The 20,309-nt window shown below is 34.9% G+C and overlaps 1 protein-coding gene across 2 annotated transcripts in view; it reads right to left on the reverse strand.

The window, feature by feature from the left end:
* Atg1 (serine/threonine-protein kinase unc-51-like protein Atg1) overlaps window positions 1–20,309 on the reverse strand; it is a 48,694-nt gene that overhangs the window by 6,336 nt on the left and 22,049 nt on the right. For both annotated transcript variants that reach the window (XM_081771464.1, XM_081771465.1), the window contains 12 exons: window positions 19,946–20,019; window positions 17,930–18,090; window positions 15,589–15,833; window positions 13,877–13,975; window positions 11,122–11,266; window positions 9,604–9,949; window positions 9,114–9,212; window positions 8,108–8,273; window positions 6,624–6,836; window positions 5,337–5,482; window positions 2,858–3,128; window positions 2,242–2,390 (listed from right to left, as the gene is read on the reverse strand). In XM_081771464.1, coding sequence (XP_081627590.1) covers window positions 2,242–2,390; window positions 2,858–3,128; window positions 5,337–5,482; window positions 6,624–6,836; window positions 8,108–8,273; window positions 9,114–9,212; window positions 9,604–9,949; window positions 11,122–11,266; window positions 13,877–13,975; window positions 15,589–15,833; window positions 17,930–18,090; window positions 19,946–20,019 — 2,114 coding nt within the window. The remainder of the gene's footprint in view (window positions 1–2,241; window positions 2,391–2,857; window positions 3,129–5,336; window positions 5,483–6,623; window positions 6,837–8,107; window positions 8,274–9,113; window positions 9,213–9,603; window positions 9,950–11,121; window positions 11,267–13,876; window positions 13,976–15,588; window positions 15,834–17,929; window positions 18,091–19,945; window positions 20,020–20,309) is intronic.

Here is a 20,309-nt window from a genome sequence, read left to right on the forward strand (position 1 = left end):
TTCTAGCTACCTGTTTACTACCCATCTCCATTTCTCTCCCACACACCATTTTGAGTTTGAGGCTGCCGCCCAATACTTACATTTTGTAAATGTAGTATGACTATTCCTTTATATTTCTATTTATTGATGAGAAGGCTAGCCTATTAATATATAAGGTATATTTGACTTTCAATCAAAAAATCATATAATGAAACAGACATTAATACCATTCTAACAACTGCTGTATTAACTATTATTATTTGTTTCATCGTTATAGCGATCTCAGTGCTGAAAAGTCATTAAAATGCAAATTTTCCGCGAAAATCTCTTTAATAACTACGACCTAGCACTTACAAGCAATAAATCGTTCTCCGTCTGTGACATGCAGACATTTCAAGAACTATACAAGTTATCAACTTCTCAGATTCTCCGTAATATCTTGTGCAAATGTTCCTTTTGCATTTTCTTGCTTGATTGATTAGAGTTTTAACTTTAATTTTTTTCACTACTAAAGCAATAAGAGACAGAACCCACTGAATGAGAAAAGCATGGAAAGTGAGGATACGAAGTGAACCAAATTTTCCAGCGATTGAATGCAAGACCTGTGTCTTGGAACACGAATCATGTATGCTAACCACTCTTTTACTTGAAAACCTCCGAATATTTGCAATTATAGTCCAACAATTCTTCACAGCATGAAGTGAGTTAAGCGATCAAGCCTCTCATTGTCGAACAGTACTGATGTATACATGTAAATTTTCTCCGCATTCAAGAAACAACTATTGAAAAAAAATGAAACTTTTAGCGAGAGAAGATACTATATAATTACAATTACAGTTTAAAATATCTGTTATGTTCTCAATCTGAACCATCATTAACTGAAGAACATAGAACTACGAGGGGCATACTGAAAGTCGTGAGCAACATGTTTCCACAACCGTCATCTTTAGTTGTATATCTCTATCTACAGACCTTTCTTTCTTTCTTTCCAGACGTTGACGCTGTTTGTTGCTAGCACGTGACCACAGGCAGGATTTCCAAAATGGCGGGCAACGATATTTGATTTCGACAGTGTACTATGATTAAATTTCTTGTTAAAGAGGACCAATCTGCTTCTGACATTCGCCGCAGACTGCAGTGTGCCTATGGAGTTGTATGCATGGGTGTCAGCAATGTTAGAAGGTGGGTGAAACATTTTAAGGATGAAAACACGAGTATCGAAGATGAGCCTCGCAGCGCGCCCCCTCGAATTGCCTTCACGGAACGCAACAAGGTAAGGATTGATGAGCTGATTAGGGATGATAGGCGTATCACTGTGAATTAAATCACTGCAAAACTTGGTGTTGGACATAGTGCGGTGCAAGAAATGATTCACAGTTTAGGTTATCGGAAGGTTTGTGCCCGTTAGATCCCACGTTTATTAACCGACGACCACAAATGTCAGAGACTAACCACTGCCCAAACCCTTCTTCAGAAATTTCGACATGAAGGTGATGACTTTTTGACGAGTATTGTGACTAGAGATGAAAGCTGGTTCTATCATTGTAAGCCTGAAACAAAACGATAGAATATGGAATGGCACCACTTGAATTCGCTATCGAAGAAGAAAGCGAAGACAGTGAAATCGATAGGGAAAGTTATGGGGAGCGTCTTCTGGGATGCACAGGGTTGCATTCTGGTTGACTTTCTTGAGCAAGGACAAACCATAAATTCTGCTCGCTATATCCAGACACTTCTGAAGCTCCGTCATGCATTGCGTGATAAACGTCCTGGAAAGACCATCCCTCAACAGGATAATGCGCGTTCGCATAATTGCACGTGCCACTATGGAACAGATCAGAAGATTTGGGTGGGAAACACTTTCACATCCTCCTTACAGCCCCAACATGGCACCCTTCGACTACCATCTTTTCGTTTTTGTGAAAGAACAGATGCGAGGCCATCGCTACTAGACACTGGAGGATATTCGGCAAGCAGTGCGTCAGAGTCAACGGGCAGCTGGAACGGAATTCTATCGCAAGGGTATTTTCGAACTTGCAGAACGATGGGAAAAATGAATGTTAAAAAAAAAACAGACTATGTGGAACAGTGAAAGAAAGGTCTGTAGATTGAGATAATACATTTGGTTTCACTTACAAATAAAGATTACGGTTGTGAAAAAGTGTTGCTCACAGCTTTCAGTATGCCCTTCGTATTTTCATGTCAATAGCAGACTAAATATCTCTGATCAACTTAAGAAATAAAATAAAAATTATTTCTTACCATTTCTATTGCGTAATTGTACAGTAACTTGTCAGCAGTGATGTTTGTAGTTCCAGGATCTACACCTGCCTTCTGTAATAGTCCTGGAGCATTTAACTGTTTACACGTTGTGAGGCAGTAATGGAACTTCTCATTTAATACACTTACAACTGAAAATATTTTATATTATATAGTAAGTTATTAGGGACAGAACATCAAAATTATCAAAACATTATATTACGATTGCTGAGAGAAAAGGGGGAGGATAAATTTCATCCAATGCAGGTTGATATTTAAAATAATAATAATAATAATTAGCAATACATGAACGAATTATTTCCTATAACGCCAGATTTTTATTTTCTCTCTCTCTCTCTCTCTCTCTCTCTCTCTCTCTCTCGCTCGCTCTCAGTAGCTTACTCTGAGAGTCTCAGATGGAGACAAATTTCCAAGATAAGTTCTTAATTTACAGAAGTTACTTTCCTGTTTTTGAAATACAAATATTTAGTCAATAGTTAAATGAAAAAATATTTAGTCAATAGTTAAATGAAACAGTTATCAATACTGCAACTTTCATACATGAATGACTACAAATTTCATTACTACCACTCTCACTATTGATTGTACACATACGTACCATTTTTAACAGTAGATGATGGTTGCAGTTGCCCACTTTTCAGTTCTTGTGTAGCTAAGTTCAATCCTGAGGACAGCAATTGCAATGCTCGCACCAACAACACGAGCTGTTCCGCACGTCGCGAGCCTTCAGCACCTTGTGGTGGGTCCCCTCGATTGATACTCTCCGTCAACGCAGACAGAGGTGTCCCTCGTGATCGTGCTAATTCCACTACGCAGTCCACAAGCGCCAACACGAAGTTCAATTTTGCCAGAGTTTCATTATGTTCACGCTGCAAGGAATAATAATAAATGCTTACTCCAATCAGTTCAAGTACAAAACGGAAAAGTTCTTAACTTCCTACAAGGATGGAATAAAATTCACTAAATTTCCCAATGTATTACAATTGTATGAATTACTGTTTTAAACTTTTGTATCCTCTTCAGAAACTTCTGTGCTATGGAACGTAAGATTGGTTACTGCTTTTCAATAAACATCATTAGATCTGTCAGTACTGATCTACAAGAAGCATTGGAGGTTCCTTCTATGGATTGGCAAACTCATGACCACAGTTATATTTAAATCACTTATATACTCTAACCGTTTGATTATACTGTTACTTGTTTGCACTTCAAAATGAAGTACACTGCATCTTCAACTTTACCGCGTTTGCATCTTCAATTAATTATATGAGGAAAATTAACAGATTTTCTTACACCATATTACCTATAGATGCAAACTCGATGAAAATTCGAAGAGAAAATTGAAATAAGAACACGAAGTTCAAAGGAGAAGAATGCGTGGCTGTTAACAAACCGAGTAGAGCATTGTTACGGTAAACCGGGTTTGATGTCCGGTTCAGTGTCGCATTTTTCACTCTTTGAATAAGTCTTCAATGATTCTTGTTTAGTTTCACTTAGTTTACTCACTATTATATTTCACAAACCCTTTCTATCGTCCCAAAATCAAGCATAGTAAAACGAATGAGTTGGACACGTAGTGGTTGTTCAGTATGTTGTATTTTACTAACTAGCTTTTGCAGACCAAGGTCCACCTCAGCTACTCTAGCTACAGCCACGTTGAAATATATATTATTTTCTGTTACCAAAGCTTTTATCAATTAACTTCTGAATAATTAAACAGTACTTGTATCTTAAATTAAATTACATCATATCAAGTTACTGCAAACTACGAGGGCTATATTTTCAAACTCCGCTACGCCATCAGAGAAGAATTACCTGAGATGACGAAATGAGTATGGCAGAGGTTGTCTACCGGTGTGGAGGATGGGCGACGTCCAATGAATACATTTGCCTTAGCCCCGTTTCGTCATTTCACGTGGTTCTCTGGTGGTTTAACAGAGATTGAAAAAAGAAAAAAAGAAAGAAAGAAAGAAAACTCTCGAACACTGCCAAATAGGCCTATTTATTCCGAAGCTTATGTGAAAAGGAAATATATCAGTAGCAGATTACTTTTAACAGTGTGTGAAACCTAGTCAAAATGTTTATCGAATGATTAACGAGTTACCTAATTTGAGTGAATTATAGGAGACTATTTATTCTTCCCATTTTCTCGTATAATACTGAGCTGAACGGTTGTAGGTATTCACTGACACAGACGCAAGTTATTCAAGTAAGAGCTGTGGTATAGTTCATGTGGTCTGAAAGTAGGAGCACCGACCTGAAGATTGTAAATGTATGGCTGTTCAGAGAGTGGACTGAGTAGGCGCACCGCCAAAATATCCGGAGACGGGTTCGATTACCGGCTCAGTCTCCCAGTCATTTTCACACTTTGAATTTTAATTGAGTGAAGTCTTTTGCAATTTAAAGAGAACAAAAAACACTATTTAGCACGGGGATACTATACTTACTAGACATTTATTCCAAAAATAATAATAACAAAAGGAAGTGTGTACAATTTCTAGCCACCTAAAATTATTGAAAAACCTGTACCTTATTGTAATTACAAACAAAATGCTGATTTATTTCAAATAACATCAACATATCAACTGGTAATTTGATACATAAGTAAATAATACGTATTTGAAAAGAATTACGATCCTAGTCTTGCTATCCTAATTTTAATTTGACAAGAATCCGAAATCTTAAGGAAACTAGCTACATTCATTGCACAAACAAACAAACGAAAGTATTCGTTTAATTTTACGGAAACTTGCGATCTGAGTGTCCTAAAGAGATCGCCATCTTGGATTCTGTTCTACACTATGGTAAAAAAAATTAAATATCTCTTGCACCTACTACAAGCTCCTTTATATTGTATTATTTTCTACTTTAAAAGGTTGTACTGTTTCAGTTGTAGAGCACTCTTTTCAAGATCGAAAGATCAATCCCAGTACATTCCACGCATGTGAAATAATACATGGTTTGTAAGAGAATCCAATAATTAACGTTCAGAATCAAAACTGAACACTGATCTTGTCCTCCTAATTACGAACAAATGACATATATATATATATATATATATATATATAAAAACTCACCTCCAATAACGTCTCTTCCGGTAACTCAGGAGCGACAAACATGATTGGACCCTCCATACCCGGTGGGGATGTGCCAAATGGGAGAGATTCATTTAAAGTGTCAGTAAAGAAACCCAAACTTGGTCTTCTCTGCACAGCTGCTGCTTCTACAAAGTAAATAACGTTTTAATTAGATTATTCAATTCAATAACGCTACGATATATTTAAGACAATCAAAAGATTAGCGCACAACCATATAGGAAGATGCTGTTTCATGGATATCATCTGAACTGTTATTTTGTGTTAATCTTACCTTACACTTCACTATGATGTGACCAAGAACAGGAAATTACTAAAAACAGTGCGAGATACTGTTTTTAAATCAAAATGACTATAATGAACAGAATTACAGACTTTACACAAAAGAACTCGAATCTTACAACTTTTATATTAAGATTACAAAAAACAAAATAAAATGCTATAGTTTAACATACTAATATTATGTTCTGTAGGCTAAAGGTAACGTATGATAATTCTAAGTAAATGATTATGGAAGAATTGTTGAAATGAGAAGTGTGAAAGAAACGGAAGGGTCCCAAGAAAACTTACGGACAGTACTTTATCCTTCTCTACTTGGAATCAAATCCACGGATCTTTAGCACTAGCTATAGGAATTCAACTACTAAGCCGCAGTGGGCGTGTGTTATGTACCCTTTATTAAAACATTTGAACTCTCTCAATTGACAGTGATCTATGTTAAGTGTAGAAAATTTATAATGTAGAGAAAACTACAAAAATGTCGAAGAAAAATATGTTCAAAGATTTACATCGATCACGTTGTTCTTAGTCAGGAATTATAGTAAAAACAATTAAAAATCGTCTAAGGCTACTGCTGTCAAATACATATCTGTATCAATGATAGAGTCAATTTCCGATTATAAATACTGGAATTTACAAGAAAATATGATTTCGAAGATTGCATTCAGACAATTTTCTCTGCAACTTTGTAGTTATATTATATGAAAAGAAATTTGTATTACTATAATGACCAAGTTAATTGGAAAAATTATTAACTATTCTAAGAACTCCACAATTTAAAATTTTAAATAATCATAACCTTATGAAGATTCAATTTTATGTCAAAAATGTATGATTCCTTCGAATTCAACATCGAAAGCAACGGGACGTGAGTACCGTTTTTAGCAGTAATTTAGTTTTAATGGCCTAGACAGAGGAGAAACACAGTTCATTACAGGATGAAAATATACGAAACTACATATAATATCAATGCTCCAAAAGCTGAATTACCTGTGATTTCTGGTAGTGTTACGGCTCGGGTTCCAAACGGCATTATAGGAGGTTGAGTCAGATCAGTTAGATTGCCACAACGATCACTGTTAACATTAGAGGCATTATCAACGTCCATACCACTCGACAAACGCGTTGGGGATCCAAGAATTGGAGGAAGGATATTGGTCCCACCGGCAAACAATGGGCCTCCGAAGTGAGGAGATGTCGTGCCTGTAAATAAAAGCAAACATGAAAACAGTCGGTACTGAATATGTTTACTAATTACGGCAATAAAAACACAGAAATAGCACCAAATCAGTTTCAACTATGACTGAACACTGAAAATTTAGTGACAGTATTCAGGGCTCATAGTTGTCTGGTCCCTTGTAAATAGTTGAAAAATGACCAAAAGCACACGAAAAAGTGACCAAAATTTAATCATGCCCCTTTTTCTCTTTGTCAATTTCTCCATCACCTCTGTTTGTTGTTTTGTTTCATCTTTTCTTCTTTACTTCTTTTTGAGCTTCCTCCTTTCTTAGGTTTTCTAAGTATGCTTTGTAGTTACGGTAAGCAGACTTAGCAGATGTAAGAAGCTTCTGAGTAAGTGGAACCAGTTCTGGCCTATTTCCGATTTTCATCATCGAAGAGATTATATTTAACTTAGCATTCAGAGTTCTCAAAGCCATGAAATATTTAAATTCATCACCTACTCTTAAGAAGAACATACAAGAAGCATAACATAAGAACATTATGAACCACACAAATACCCACAAAAGTTGAGCGGAGCGTTAACTATTACGAGAGAAAACAAAGACTATTATGATAGAAGAAAGAACAGTCACAGAAGGGTTCTCAACCCCATCTTGAGAGCTTAAGCATCCACCAACCATCCACTGTACTTTAGACAGAATAAAAGCTGAAGTGAGAATAAAGCTGACTGTTTCACATGTGGCAGCAAGTACTGAAACTTTCAGAAGAATAATGAGCAACAAGTTTCTGTCTTTTTCCATTTATTTTTATAATAATTTTCTTAGAAAACTGCCAATGCAAAACAAATCACACGAAAAAGTAACTTTACCTCCCAAAAAAGTAACTTTTAGTAACAAATTTGGGGGAAAAAAAGTAATTTTTAGTGACAAACTTGAAAAAAATTAACTTTTAGTAAAAAAAAAAAAAAAAAAAAAAAAGTGACTCGCTATGAGCCCTGCAGTATTGCATAACATAATATATTGTTCCTAGTTAGAACAAAAGGAATTCTGAAGCAAGTATGAAAAAGAAATTACACGAATAATTAGTAAAACATTATTACTAATTATATCATTATTATCTACGTATTTATATTTACACTTTATATTTACAGCAGCAAGTTTGCTAAGCAATTCACTCGATAGAGGAGAAAAAAGTATAAAGACAAATTAATCCAAAAGCCTGGATTCGGTCCTCCGCTGTCATTAGCTGTTGATTCATAACTATTACAAGAATATAAAAAGTGTTTATATTACCTGATCGCCTCAGTGGAGAACTGTTTGGTGTGTGACGGCCTGACAACCCACACTGTGACACAGGAGAAACCTGCCAAGTAGTGACTGGAGGCGGGGTCCCACAAGAACTTCCCGACGCTGACCTGCGGCGTCCACCACTAGGAGGTGTTCCCATCATAAACTGCACCTATGTAGGAAGAAAAAATGTTTTCAACATGACTGAATTTTATAAATTAAATTGTTCAAAAATGCAGCTCTTTTTAAAGCATGATTAAAGAATTACGCTGAACAGAAAATATTTTGCCCGATAATATCAATAGCTATGTGGTTATCAACGGAATCGTCATCTTTTATCACTCGTACTGAAATAAATTTATTCAATAGTTCGATTAATTGCAAGAGAAGACGTCTCAATATAATTGTACTAGTTGCTTGACCTAAATTACAACTAAAAAAAAATCCTTTTTCCATTAATGAAATTAGTCCCATTTAATTCATCTGGATAATACTTATGACAATTACATTATATGGACATCATTTATTCATTATCTTTTGTAATCCGAAAATTAATTATAATCAGAAGAATAAAATAATGAGCTGTATAGTTTTGAATCACAATTTATAGCCTGATCTTTCATATTAAATCCAAAAACAATTATTGTAACTTTTTGTTATTATTGCTGTTGTTCATAAATGCTAAAGTGAGGCATCGCACACCGTGAAAGAATTGTTAGCTTGCTTAGCACTTTACGAACATCAAACTCACTTTAAAGAATTTGAATCATTGAATTTATCAATTAAGTTTGAGAAAAAGACAGAAAAGAATACTGCATGCGTAATTATCACTATATACTTCTTTCACTACTAATAGTTAATAACTACATTCATGTTAATTTCGCCTATAAGCTACTAGACTGATTCTTTTACAAATTAACAGTCAGTTCATCACATCATGCAAAGGAATTGTACGTTACTAAAATGAAGGTTTATGTATTAAACCTGTATAATAATAATAAATACAACTTACCGCTGGAGGGGAAAGAGAACTTATATCCGGTCCTGTTCTGTGAGAATCACACGAAAGTGTACGTTTCATACTGATGGGTTCCGAACGAGGAACCGCACTCTACAAGAAAAAATTTAGTTTAGTATCTCCTTAAAAATATCTACTTCAACAATATGGAAAAAGAAGTAAGGACAGATTCGATAATTAAATGAACTATCCGCACAAACTTGGATTAAATCTAAATATTATGATACTACACTTGATAGCATGCATTTCTTTACATATTATTCTATTACTTTCACAGATTTCTACTTTTAGAACTTTTTAAATGTGAAAATTTATTACTAGGAAATTACTTTTTAAAAATAGAACTTCCGTTATAATATTTTCGACATGCACTCATTCATTATAGTAACTTCGTGTTAACATTTATAAATGTCATGCACATGAATAAACTCTTATTCGTTACACTCTGTTCACTAAATTCTTGCGAAGACAAAAAGACTAATACCTTCGATGGAGTCTGTGGACTTGACGAAGGACTAGCATTTCTGTGGTGAGGAGATCCACAATTGGATGGCATGGTCAGGCCCTCATTGTTATTGTCCCTTGCTCCTCGCGTAAACTCTGCACAGAAACTACCATGAATCTGGTTATAGACTTCTTTCTGTGTAGGAACAGGGATAGGTTCCGAAGAGAGCCTCGACGACGCCTGGTTTGAAGATTGGTACATGGCCTGCTCTGAAATTGGAAGAAAACTAGGCCTCGGGGGACTTGCCAATTGTGGACTTTGGGAAGAGAGCTTCTGGTGAGGCAGAGGATTTGCTACTGCACCACTTTTCGCTCCTTGCAGTGGCCTGTAGAGAAGACAAGTGATGAGAATTTTATCTAGTACGAGGAAGGTTCAAGTCAAACCGGTATTTTGTCTTACACGCAAACACATAGATCCTATTGTATTTTTCAGTCATGTTCATAAGGTTATAAAATACAACTATCCCATTACTGCATGGTGCACCAACATCACATGGCAATACGAGTCACTTCTTAAACAAGATGCCACACAAGCCTATAAGTGCAAGCGCGAAACAATATGCTGTGATAGATCATTTTGTGGATGAATTCGTAAAATAGAGTGAAACGTTTAACTTCTTAGTAATGAGACTTAACCGCAGTAATACATTTGAATGATGGACTGCAAGTTTATTCCAGCCGACGTGATTCAAACTCACTACAATCGTTCATCGGATATTCAGCAGATAGTCTTGCACTGACATACGGTTATCTTTAACTATTCATATTAATAACGTTTTCTATGAATATCATTTGATTTTGCACCTTCATCTACAATAAATTACATTAAAACACGCTGTGCCACATTTAAACCTGTAGGCTTTACGTCATCTTGTTATACAATTAACTAACATTGGCGCATCATGTGACAGTAGTAGATACTTGGATCTTAAAATCATGACTTAACACAGCATGTGTGTGTGTGTGTGTGTTTTGAGTTGAACCCCTCCCCTCTTATTAACATGAATAACGACTAGAAAATCCTCTGTAATTTATATTAAAATAAACTGAGTAACTTGATATAGTTCTTCCTCCTCCCACAACAAACATTCTCGTTAAGATGAAACATGTTATTTAAATTTGCCAATTTACTTACAACCTTGGAAGAACGTTCCAACAATATTTAAGAGCTAAAAGGGTTAAAAGTGTGAACTTTTGTTGTTAAAAATAGAGCAAACACAGTTTAAACTAATACTTTCAAGTTACTTAAACTATTACTGTAATTTACATAAGAGTTATAAATTTAGTCTTCTGGTTAGCAATATAGCTGTGTCTCTAGGAACCACAAAATGGTAAAAATACAATACTTTCTCTCGTACTGAAAAAAATTGTCATTCAACCACAGTTTACAGTATAGGAAAATCTCAAAAATTTTATTTTATTTTCATTTTAATAATGATGACATCTTAAGAGTAAAACTCAATGATCTAGAAATGTTATCTTCTCTGAATCTACATACTCGATATAGTCCACGTGCTTATGTCTCTCAGAACAATTGCTGTCACACGACTGATCTGAAGGAATGTTTGCAGGCACAAGAACGAAATCATCATGCTCATCTGGACTAGAAGTAATCTCTTGTTCTTTGGCTGAGACAGGGGAACCTGGAAGAGAAGTACCAAAATCAGAAAAGCCTGTCAGAAGTATACCAAAGAAGATTTAGCATTCTTATCAATTCTATGGAAAAACCTGAAGTTGGACAGTCCGCTGCAACTCACACAATATGGACATACGGGATCGGATTGTACGGACGAAATCACTGATACAAAACCACAATGCTCTAGAACGACGCCAATGTTGCCGCGAACACGTAACATGGACCGCTAATAACGTAATGTGTGCTATAGTTAGGTAAGTCATTGTTCAACCCATAAGCGCGCTCCAACGAGCATTTCATCCACAATGTCTCCGCCTAACTGATAAACAAGGCAGCGCCTCTGATGCTGTAAGCCGCAATATCCTGGTTTTTAGAGTGTCTATGCTGTTGCTTAGCTGTCGCGGCACTCCCCGTGATTATGCCGCCGTTTTAAGGGACCCTGTGTATCCTATGGTTCAGTTGTTTCCGGCCAATGACGCCATATTCCAGGATAATGCACCCATTCACACAGCTTGGAGCTGTTCTAACGTGGTTTGAAGAACATCGAGATGAAGTTGATTAATACCCCTTGTCCGCCCAATCTTCGAACCTGAATGTGATTGAACATCTGTGCTCCGTTTTGAAGACAAATCCAGCGCAGATTTCCACCTCCATTCTCTCTTACGGAACTAGGTGATACACTACACGCAGAAACGTGTAACGTTTCCACTTGCTATCATTCACGACCTCTATGACTCCATTTCACGTTTAATCAGACCTATTCTGAATAAGACAAGCAAGGAAAGCAGTGCATGTCATATTAATCTGAAAAGCTGCATTACATGTTTCCATTACATTGATCAGTATATACATTACGTTAATGATGATAATGAACGAAATGGTAGACTGAAGAAAGTGGGAGGAAACGGGAGAATCTCGATAAAACCTGCGCACATGGTGCTAGTCCACCACAGGAACTACTTGGCACGAGCTAGAATCGAACTATAAACCTGTTATTGTTAAAAACGGGTATGTGCCATTTAACAAGACCTATTTAAGTATCCATTAATAACACTCCCATACAAGATGAAATAATTATTATATATTGTAAATTAGATTTCTGAATGCATTGGATTTAGTCAACTGGAATGTTCGAGTCAGGTAAGTTATCTTTCAAATGCTGCGATAAAAATAATACATACTTTGAAGAAGAAAAAACTTACTGTATGAAAAACCTTTTGTCATAATTCTGTGACAAAAGAAATAAAGTTATAATTTAAAGAAGTCATCAACAAGACATACTTTTCTGTTGTCAGTGAATTTTCTCTGACGCAAGAAGTGACTAAGGCAGTGGAATATATTGTAGAATATTATCCTGCAATTTACTGAATTTCTACGAATGTCATATAACCAGGGTTCCTGTTCACGGCCAAATTTACGATAATTTTCCACCGTAACGTCCATAATAATGGTCCGCAGTGAAAAACTGGCCTCAAATGAGGGAAAAGCGATTAACTATAAACCATACACATAGCAATATTTGTGATTGGAAGGGTGATCTTAGATAGCTCCCTCGATTTTACAACTATTTAACTATCATACTGACTACGAGTATCATACTACACCCACTTCATATTGTAAGACAAATAGTCACTTTCATATGTTATGCTTATTCACTAGTGTGTAGCCAATTCTCAGCACTTAGTAAGGAGTTCGGGAGTAAAACAGAAATTATGAAAAAGCTATACACGATATATGTAAACTTAACATGAACACTCACACAATTGGTTTTACGTTATTCTTAAACAGCTCACCTGAATTATAGAGATGAACCATTGTTGATCAGTAATATAGAATATCACATACTATTAATGTTTGATACTCCATTCGCTGCGCCTTACAGAAACAATAAATTATTTATTTCAAACCGTGTAAAATTCATAGAATAAATTTATGCACGAAAATAATTCGAATTCCATGTACTTCACTGCTATATTCAACAGTGCTATACCTTTAACAGACTAGATAGCACAGCGTGTGCAAACTGTGTGGGTCCATGGACCAACTACTCTCAAGAAGTGTTTTCTTTCTATGCTGTACTTAAATTGTACCTCATTCAGTCATTCAGTGAGATTTTAATTTAATAACATGAAATCAGTTGTGAGTAATGTGCTCTGAATAATCGATCATCATCACCATCATCATCATCATCATCATCATCGTCGTCGTCGTCGTCGTTCGCTTTTCAAGTTGGACATATATTCTTCACTAATCTATACAAAGAATCATGTATTTCATTTTAAACGGAATTTTAAGCTCTTCGATTTATTTGTAGTTATCATTATATGTTAATACAGAGAAACAGTCTTCTTATTGTATTGAAAGTTTACCTTAAATGTGTTACAATAAATTGTTTGTAGTTTGACGGAGAGAATATTCTTTTATAACTCACAACATTATTTTTTTTTTTTTTTAATATAATTTGTTAATATCAATTACACTTATTTACTGCACGTATGTAAGTGGTTTCTCGTTGTCAAATACATATAAAAACATACAAATACAAAAACATTTATCTTGTTGGTTTCAAGAATAAATGTATAATGTTATATTTTATAAAATAAAGCATGAAATTTACCTGCTGCAGGACTACTCCCCTGAGGCACGTCAGACATTCTTTCATCAGACAACCCACCAGGTTCTGGAAATAATGGCCCTGGAGAAGGTGGAAGATGACCTGCCAAGAAACAATTTGCATAATGAAGTCAATGATTATTGAAAACAGGAATTTAAAAAAAGAAAGAAAGAAGAAAAAGAAAAGAAAACGGAAGAAAGATTTCACGGAAGTACAACACTGTTAATCACAGATAGAACTACAGTAAGTAAAGAGTAATTTAATGTTCATGAAGCCTTTCTTGAGAACTTAATTTACCAAAACAGTACTTATAGATATATTTACCCAGGTCTTAACACCAAACCACCTTAAAATTGTTTAGAACGTAAAACTGATTACGTTCGTACCAATTTATGTCATTTTTTTTTCTGGTATGAATATTATTCACGGTTTCTCGAGCTAAGGATATACTTCATTAATTTGCTCTTAAAAAAAAGCAAACAATATACAATTCTGGAAAGAAGAAGCTTAGAAAATATTATCAAAATTGTTATCTGAATCATTTTCAACGTACTAGAAAGGAAAAATATTGAAAATATAACTCAAAAATAGTAAAAAAGTGTGCACGTATGTCTCAAAAGGCTCTTAAGTAACCCTAATGAACTCTAAACCCTAAAGCCAGGAACGTCAAATACGACCTTTCTTCTTTCTCTTTCACAATTTCATTACAAGCTTGTAAACTTAAAGATCTTACACAAATATTTGCTTAAAGAAACAAATGGCCGCATAATTTAATTATGATATAAACAAAGAAATTTACTAGTAACAGAAGTATAATACTACAAGTTAAGATTAAAAGTTAAAAGCATAAAGTAATGTGACTGCAGCGAAAAGTTCCTTCACCACCGTCGACAGCGACAGAAGTTATCCACTGAAACAGTGCGGTTATTCATAAAATAAAAATACTTACAAGGTTAAGTCTTTGATTTTAAATTAAAATATCTTAATTAAAAGAAAAAGAATAAATACCTGAAACTGGCAAAATTATCTACTAGTGCCTTGGATTCTTTTGGGTGACATGGTATTAGGAGAAGGACGGATGGAGAAGAAAAGATAAAATCATGAGATAAGAGCACTACCTAAGCCTGTGCAAAAGACTACTACTTTTGCGCGGAGTTGACAGGTTTTAACTGATGCGTTCTAATCTGCCACTATCCTTGTGCATTTAGCTGGTAATTTTATCTTCCCTTCTCCCTCTTCCTTTACAAAGTCCCAAGAGCAAGGCGCTTCGAAACATGCAGATAGTTTGGTCACTTTAAATTGTGGTAAGTTCGAGACTTTCTTTTCATTGTAACAATTTTTCTTGTAATCAACCTCTAATATTAAAACACCCTTTTAACTAATTTGACTGCAAATAATAGTTACTTCATGAGGACTTTGATGTATCTCCTGCATAAGACAATTAGAATTCTCCCTTCAGTATTATTAAATTCATTGCCTGAATTGAAAGAATATCTGAATCTATCTCGTGATCTAATAGTTAAAAGATAAAAAAGTATCCTTAGTATAAGGTTACCACAGACTGCAGTTTCTTACAACCTGTAAAAATGGACAGTTCACCAATAACCTAACTAATACCTTAAAAATTACTAAGCACTTTTAAAGACTATATAATATGGATATAAATAATTTGGAACACATTAAGTGCATACAACTGAATCAGCAACCATACCAACCTGGAAGAGGACTAGGAATTTTGGCACTTCCAGGAGAGCTTCCAACCGGGCAAGTACCAGGAGAAGGTTCTGAACACACTGACACCTGCCGGCTAGGCACAGGAACTGGCGAAGTGCTCTTTGGACCTTGTTTCTTGAGAAAGGGATGACTAAAAAATGCATCGAATTCCATTCTGTCTTTAGCATTCCTCCTCAAAAGTCCTAGCAGGAGATCAGCCAGCTCGGACGATGTGCCCGATGGAATTCTGTCATAATGCAATGATATATCAATACAAAGAAATTGCATAGCGTTTTAAATTAATATACAGTGAAGTATTCGTACTATTATCATAAACAGAAGCCTTCCTTTTGTGATGAACAAAAAAGGCTTGAAAAGCTACGTTTAAGTACTTCAGAAGTTTGAGGTACAATATCACGAAATGGATAGTGAATTTTCACACAGTACTTAACAAAATCACGAACCATTATTTAAAAAAGAAATAAAAAAAAGAACCACACAGTAAAACTTGTTTATGCTGACAATGTTCGTTCCAATGGAAAATGTCTAATATACAGAAAATAAATATTGTTTACAGAAACAAGTGTATTACAGACAAACACCTTAATCATGAGTATTTTTATTATATAAAGTACAAGGAGTTCTTTGAAATATATAATACTGCACATAATAAATGTCTATCTTAATTTGCCACATAAACGCTATTATTATAATTTTGTAAATTAATTATGTTAATTAGTGCTAAAACGGAATGGTATTTCTTGATTTCTCTTAATTTTTAGTGCTGCGAAAGTCAGTACATATTGGTATTATACATCTGTTCGTCAATTTCTGTAATCTACTGCAATTACGCCTCAGAAAAATAAATGAAGAATAAAGTTAATCAATTCTCAATAAATCCCAGGATTTGAACTGCACCACGATTTAATCTTGATGAGATTTGTTAGGAGCATGAAGAATGAGCAAACCTCAAACCAGTTTACCAGGCAACACAAAAATCAATAACATCACTTCCTGTATTTCTGTAAAAGTGGCCATCAATTAATAAGTGTTTTCTCCTTGCTACATAATCTTCTAATGCCTTACTCTTTTAAAAACACATACATCAGTATGGGGAGTTTCGAGAATGTATTTATTTACGCTATTTATTTACGCCTTTAAGGATTGTTAAATTCATTAATCATATACAGAGCAGAATGTACAGATTACTAGAATTTAACATCAACACCACTGTAGTAAAATAATCATAATGAGGGCATGTTCGAAAATACACCAAATATGTATCTTGTGGGAAATTGGTCATTTCCGTGAAAATGTGATCATGATTTCCAAGACGTTGTACTATATTAACTTAAATATTCAAAATATGCTTTCGAAGCGGAGTTTAATTCCCCCAGTTCTTTACTTCTTAGGAAGGATTTGTGTATCATATTCGTTCCTTTGAAGTCTTTGACAGAATGTGTGTTAAAACGTAGATGTAAAGATTGCATTATTTTTAGTATTATCATTGCAACCCAAACATACCGACTTAAACATACTGAAGTGTATCTCTCTTATGAAATTTTTGTATGCAAATAGGAGGTATAAATTTTAAAATATTTCTGTTACGATGACTTTTAAGAGAGGTCGACAGTCCAAATTTTAGTTGTTTTCTTCAAAATTCTCAACCAATAAAACGTCTGCATTTTTGAGTTTTAGCTTTCAAAATCTTAACTGGAATACCAATCGGAAAACGACCATTACGAAGAGCTAGGCGTAGATGGGAGGAGGACAATATCAAAGCGGATCTCGCAGAAATAGGAATACACAATAGAAACTGGATCCAATTGGCTAAAAATAGAAGTCAGTAGAGAGCTTTTGTGAACGCGGCATTGAACCTTCGGGTTTATAGGCTATAGATTGAGTGAGTTACCTGAGTAATGCAAAAATGGTCAACTCTAAAAAGTATACTTTAAAGAGTTTTTTTCTATAAAATATTTCATCAGATAGAGAAGGACAGACGTATAAGGAAAAAATAAAGAACAGAACGAAAGCTGAGAAGTATTAATAATTGGAGCCATGTTCGATTCCTACATAACATTCCAACATGTATATAATATTTCATTATATATAACTAGTAAAAAGATTGAGATCGTATCTGTATTTCAGAAAATCATTACGAAATATGTAATTACTGAGACACATCTCCCTATCATCATTAACAAGTAACACTACTCATAAGACTATATTTGCACGGAAAGGAAAGCATCATTACAATAATTTTGACTCATAATCTATCTCATGAACTATTCATTTAACTATCACAAAATTTGTGAATAGTTACTCAATTTACAATCTACTTACTTGGGTGCGAGATTTGCGTTCTTCTCATAAAACTGCTTTAGCGCTTGAGGCGTTTGGGCCTGAAAAGGTGCTTTGCCTGTTAGGCATTGGAAAACTATTGTCCCGAGACTCCAGAGATCAGCTTTTGCATCATACTGCAGAGACATTATTACCTCCGGTGCCTGCATCAATAAAGAAGGGAGAAATATAACAATTCAATATGCACAACTTTATATCATGTTTTGCTCCTGGTCTTGACAAAATGTATGCTTTATTTAAACAATTTTTGTGAATACAAAACTACAAATTACATGTGTAATAGACGTTAATGACTATTAAACAATATTGAATTTATCCCATAAAGCTAGTTATGAATGATAGATCAGATCTACTAGTGCTAGTATTCATTATGTCATTACGTAATACTTTTGGATTGTGTCCACATTACAGCCATAAAACCAACAGAAGCTTGATTCGCTCGAACTGTAAACATAACGTGTTTTAAAAATTCAACAAATTTAGAGATCTTGTGAATTTCGAGAGGAGCCGCATCAACATGAAGTAATTTGTAACGTGAACATGGTAACTTAAAAAACTGGAACTGGCAACACTGTGACAATTCTGGAGAAGCGCAATGTATGCTACATTTCAATCATGTGTTGCAGTGCGCATTTTCAGAAATTTAATTCAGAGAAAGCTTCATTCGGATGACAGGAGAATGAAATGTAGTTTAAAAGCTTCAAAGAAAATGTAAGTGTTGCTTATGCCAGGTACTGGTAAACCTGAAGCGAATTAATTGACAGCAAGTGTTCTTACGAGCCCCCACCCTAAAGAAAGAAAAAAAATCAGACGCAGAATTAAGATACGACAGTTGCACAGAATTCTGCGACACGCAACTTCATCGGATATCAATTAATACCACATTAATGGATTTAATTGCTTTTCACATATGACTAGTTTTCATCCGTCACGCGAAGTGAAGAAAGATATCTAGAAGTTGGAAACGGGATCATCCAAATGACTTTGGAACACACCAACAGAATAGTCTTAAAAATAATGTGTACTATGCTGTCCATGGAACATTTAACCAACCCATTTGTACTCTTATGCAAAGGTGTACTTGCAAACACGCACACATTTCTAATCAAAGAATTAAGACAGACAAAACATCATAGTGCTATTTCGCTTCAATAAAATGGACCACCTTTTCACTACGCCCTTCAGATAAATAAACGAACATGTACGAACTAAAAGACCAGGATATTCCAAATGAAATGGCTGTCAGCATACATTTTCGAGATTCCTAAACAGTTGCCAGAATCTTTGGATATAAATTGATAAAACACAGTTCGGAGATTGGCGTCTAACAGCTATACGGAGCCTTCTAACGAAAAGACTCTCCGTCTTCGGATCCATGACGATTTCAAATACGGCGGGTCTTCGAAAAATACCTTATATCACATTACAATATTTACGTTTTTGTAAATTTATGACTTATCTGCATAATTAATACTTCTTTCCAAACCAGCGCACATCTTCAATGTTGATAAAATTATCAACACCATAAATATAACGTTAAAAAATAGGATGCCGTTCAGCAGTATAGTCGTCTAAACTGATCCTTGCTACTACAGAGCATATTGTTATCGTGCAGTCCACAAAGATTTCAGTTTCTCTGTTCGCGACTAAAGTGGAAACAGTGTTTTTTTTTTTTTTTTTATTTTATTTTCCAACAGAACTATCTATGTTGTAGTTTAATATTCCATTTTAGTAGCGAGAGTGTTTGCGACGTGGACCTACATGAGATCTGAACCACAGTATTCTAACCATGAACCGAAACAGTCTTCTGTACCATAGCCAAAAACTCTAACCACTCAAGCCACGAGACAACTCTTCCAATCTTTGGTATAACCATGGAAATTTACGTATACTGGAGGTTTCTAAGCGTAAGAGCCTATTTTTGTACGTCTCATTCGTATAAAATTGTATGATGGTTGAAAAATATTCTTTGCTGTCATAATTTACAATAATACATACCATGTACATGGGTGAACCGCATAATGTAGCTGCCATTACACCATCCTGTAGGAACCTTGCAAATCCAAAGTCAGCTGAAATAAGAAAATAATTAGATTACTACACGCTGAAACAAACTAATGGAGAAAGAGCAAATAAATAACTACACATCCAATAAAAAATATAGACAAACGCTCTTATTACATCTCAAATTCGAAATAAATTGATACTGGTAAGAGACATCGATTAGTACGAATAAACTGAAGCAAAAGCGGTAATATTTGAATATCCATTTCCTAGAGTATTTTCTTACAGCTGTAAGTTGATTGGTTTCCTGGTTTCTTATCAGCACTGAGGCTAAATGGGACGCGGATTCAGATTAATG

The sequence above is a fragment of the Thermobia domestica genome, chromosome 9 (assembly GCF_964235325.1).
Source record: "Thermobia domestica chromosome 9, izTheDome1.hap1.1, whole genome shotgun sequence".
NCBI lineage: Eukaryota > Metazoa > Arthropoda > Insecta > Zygentoma > Lepismatidae > Thermobia > Thermobia domestica.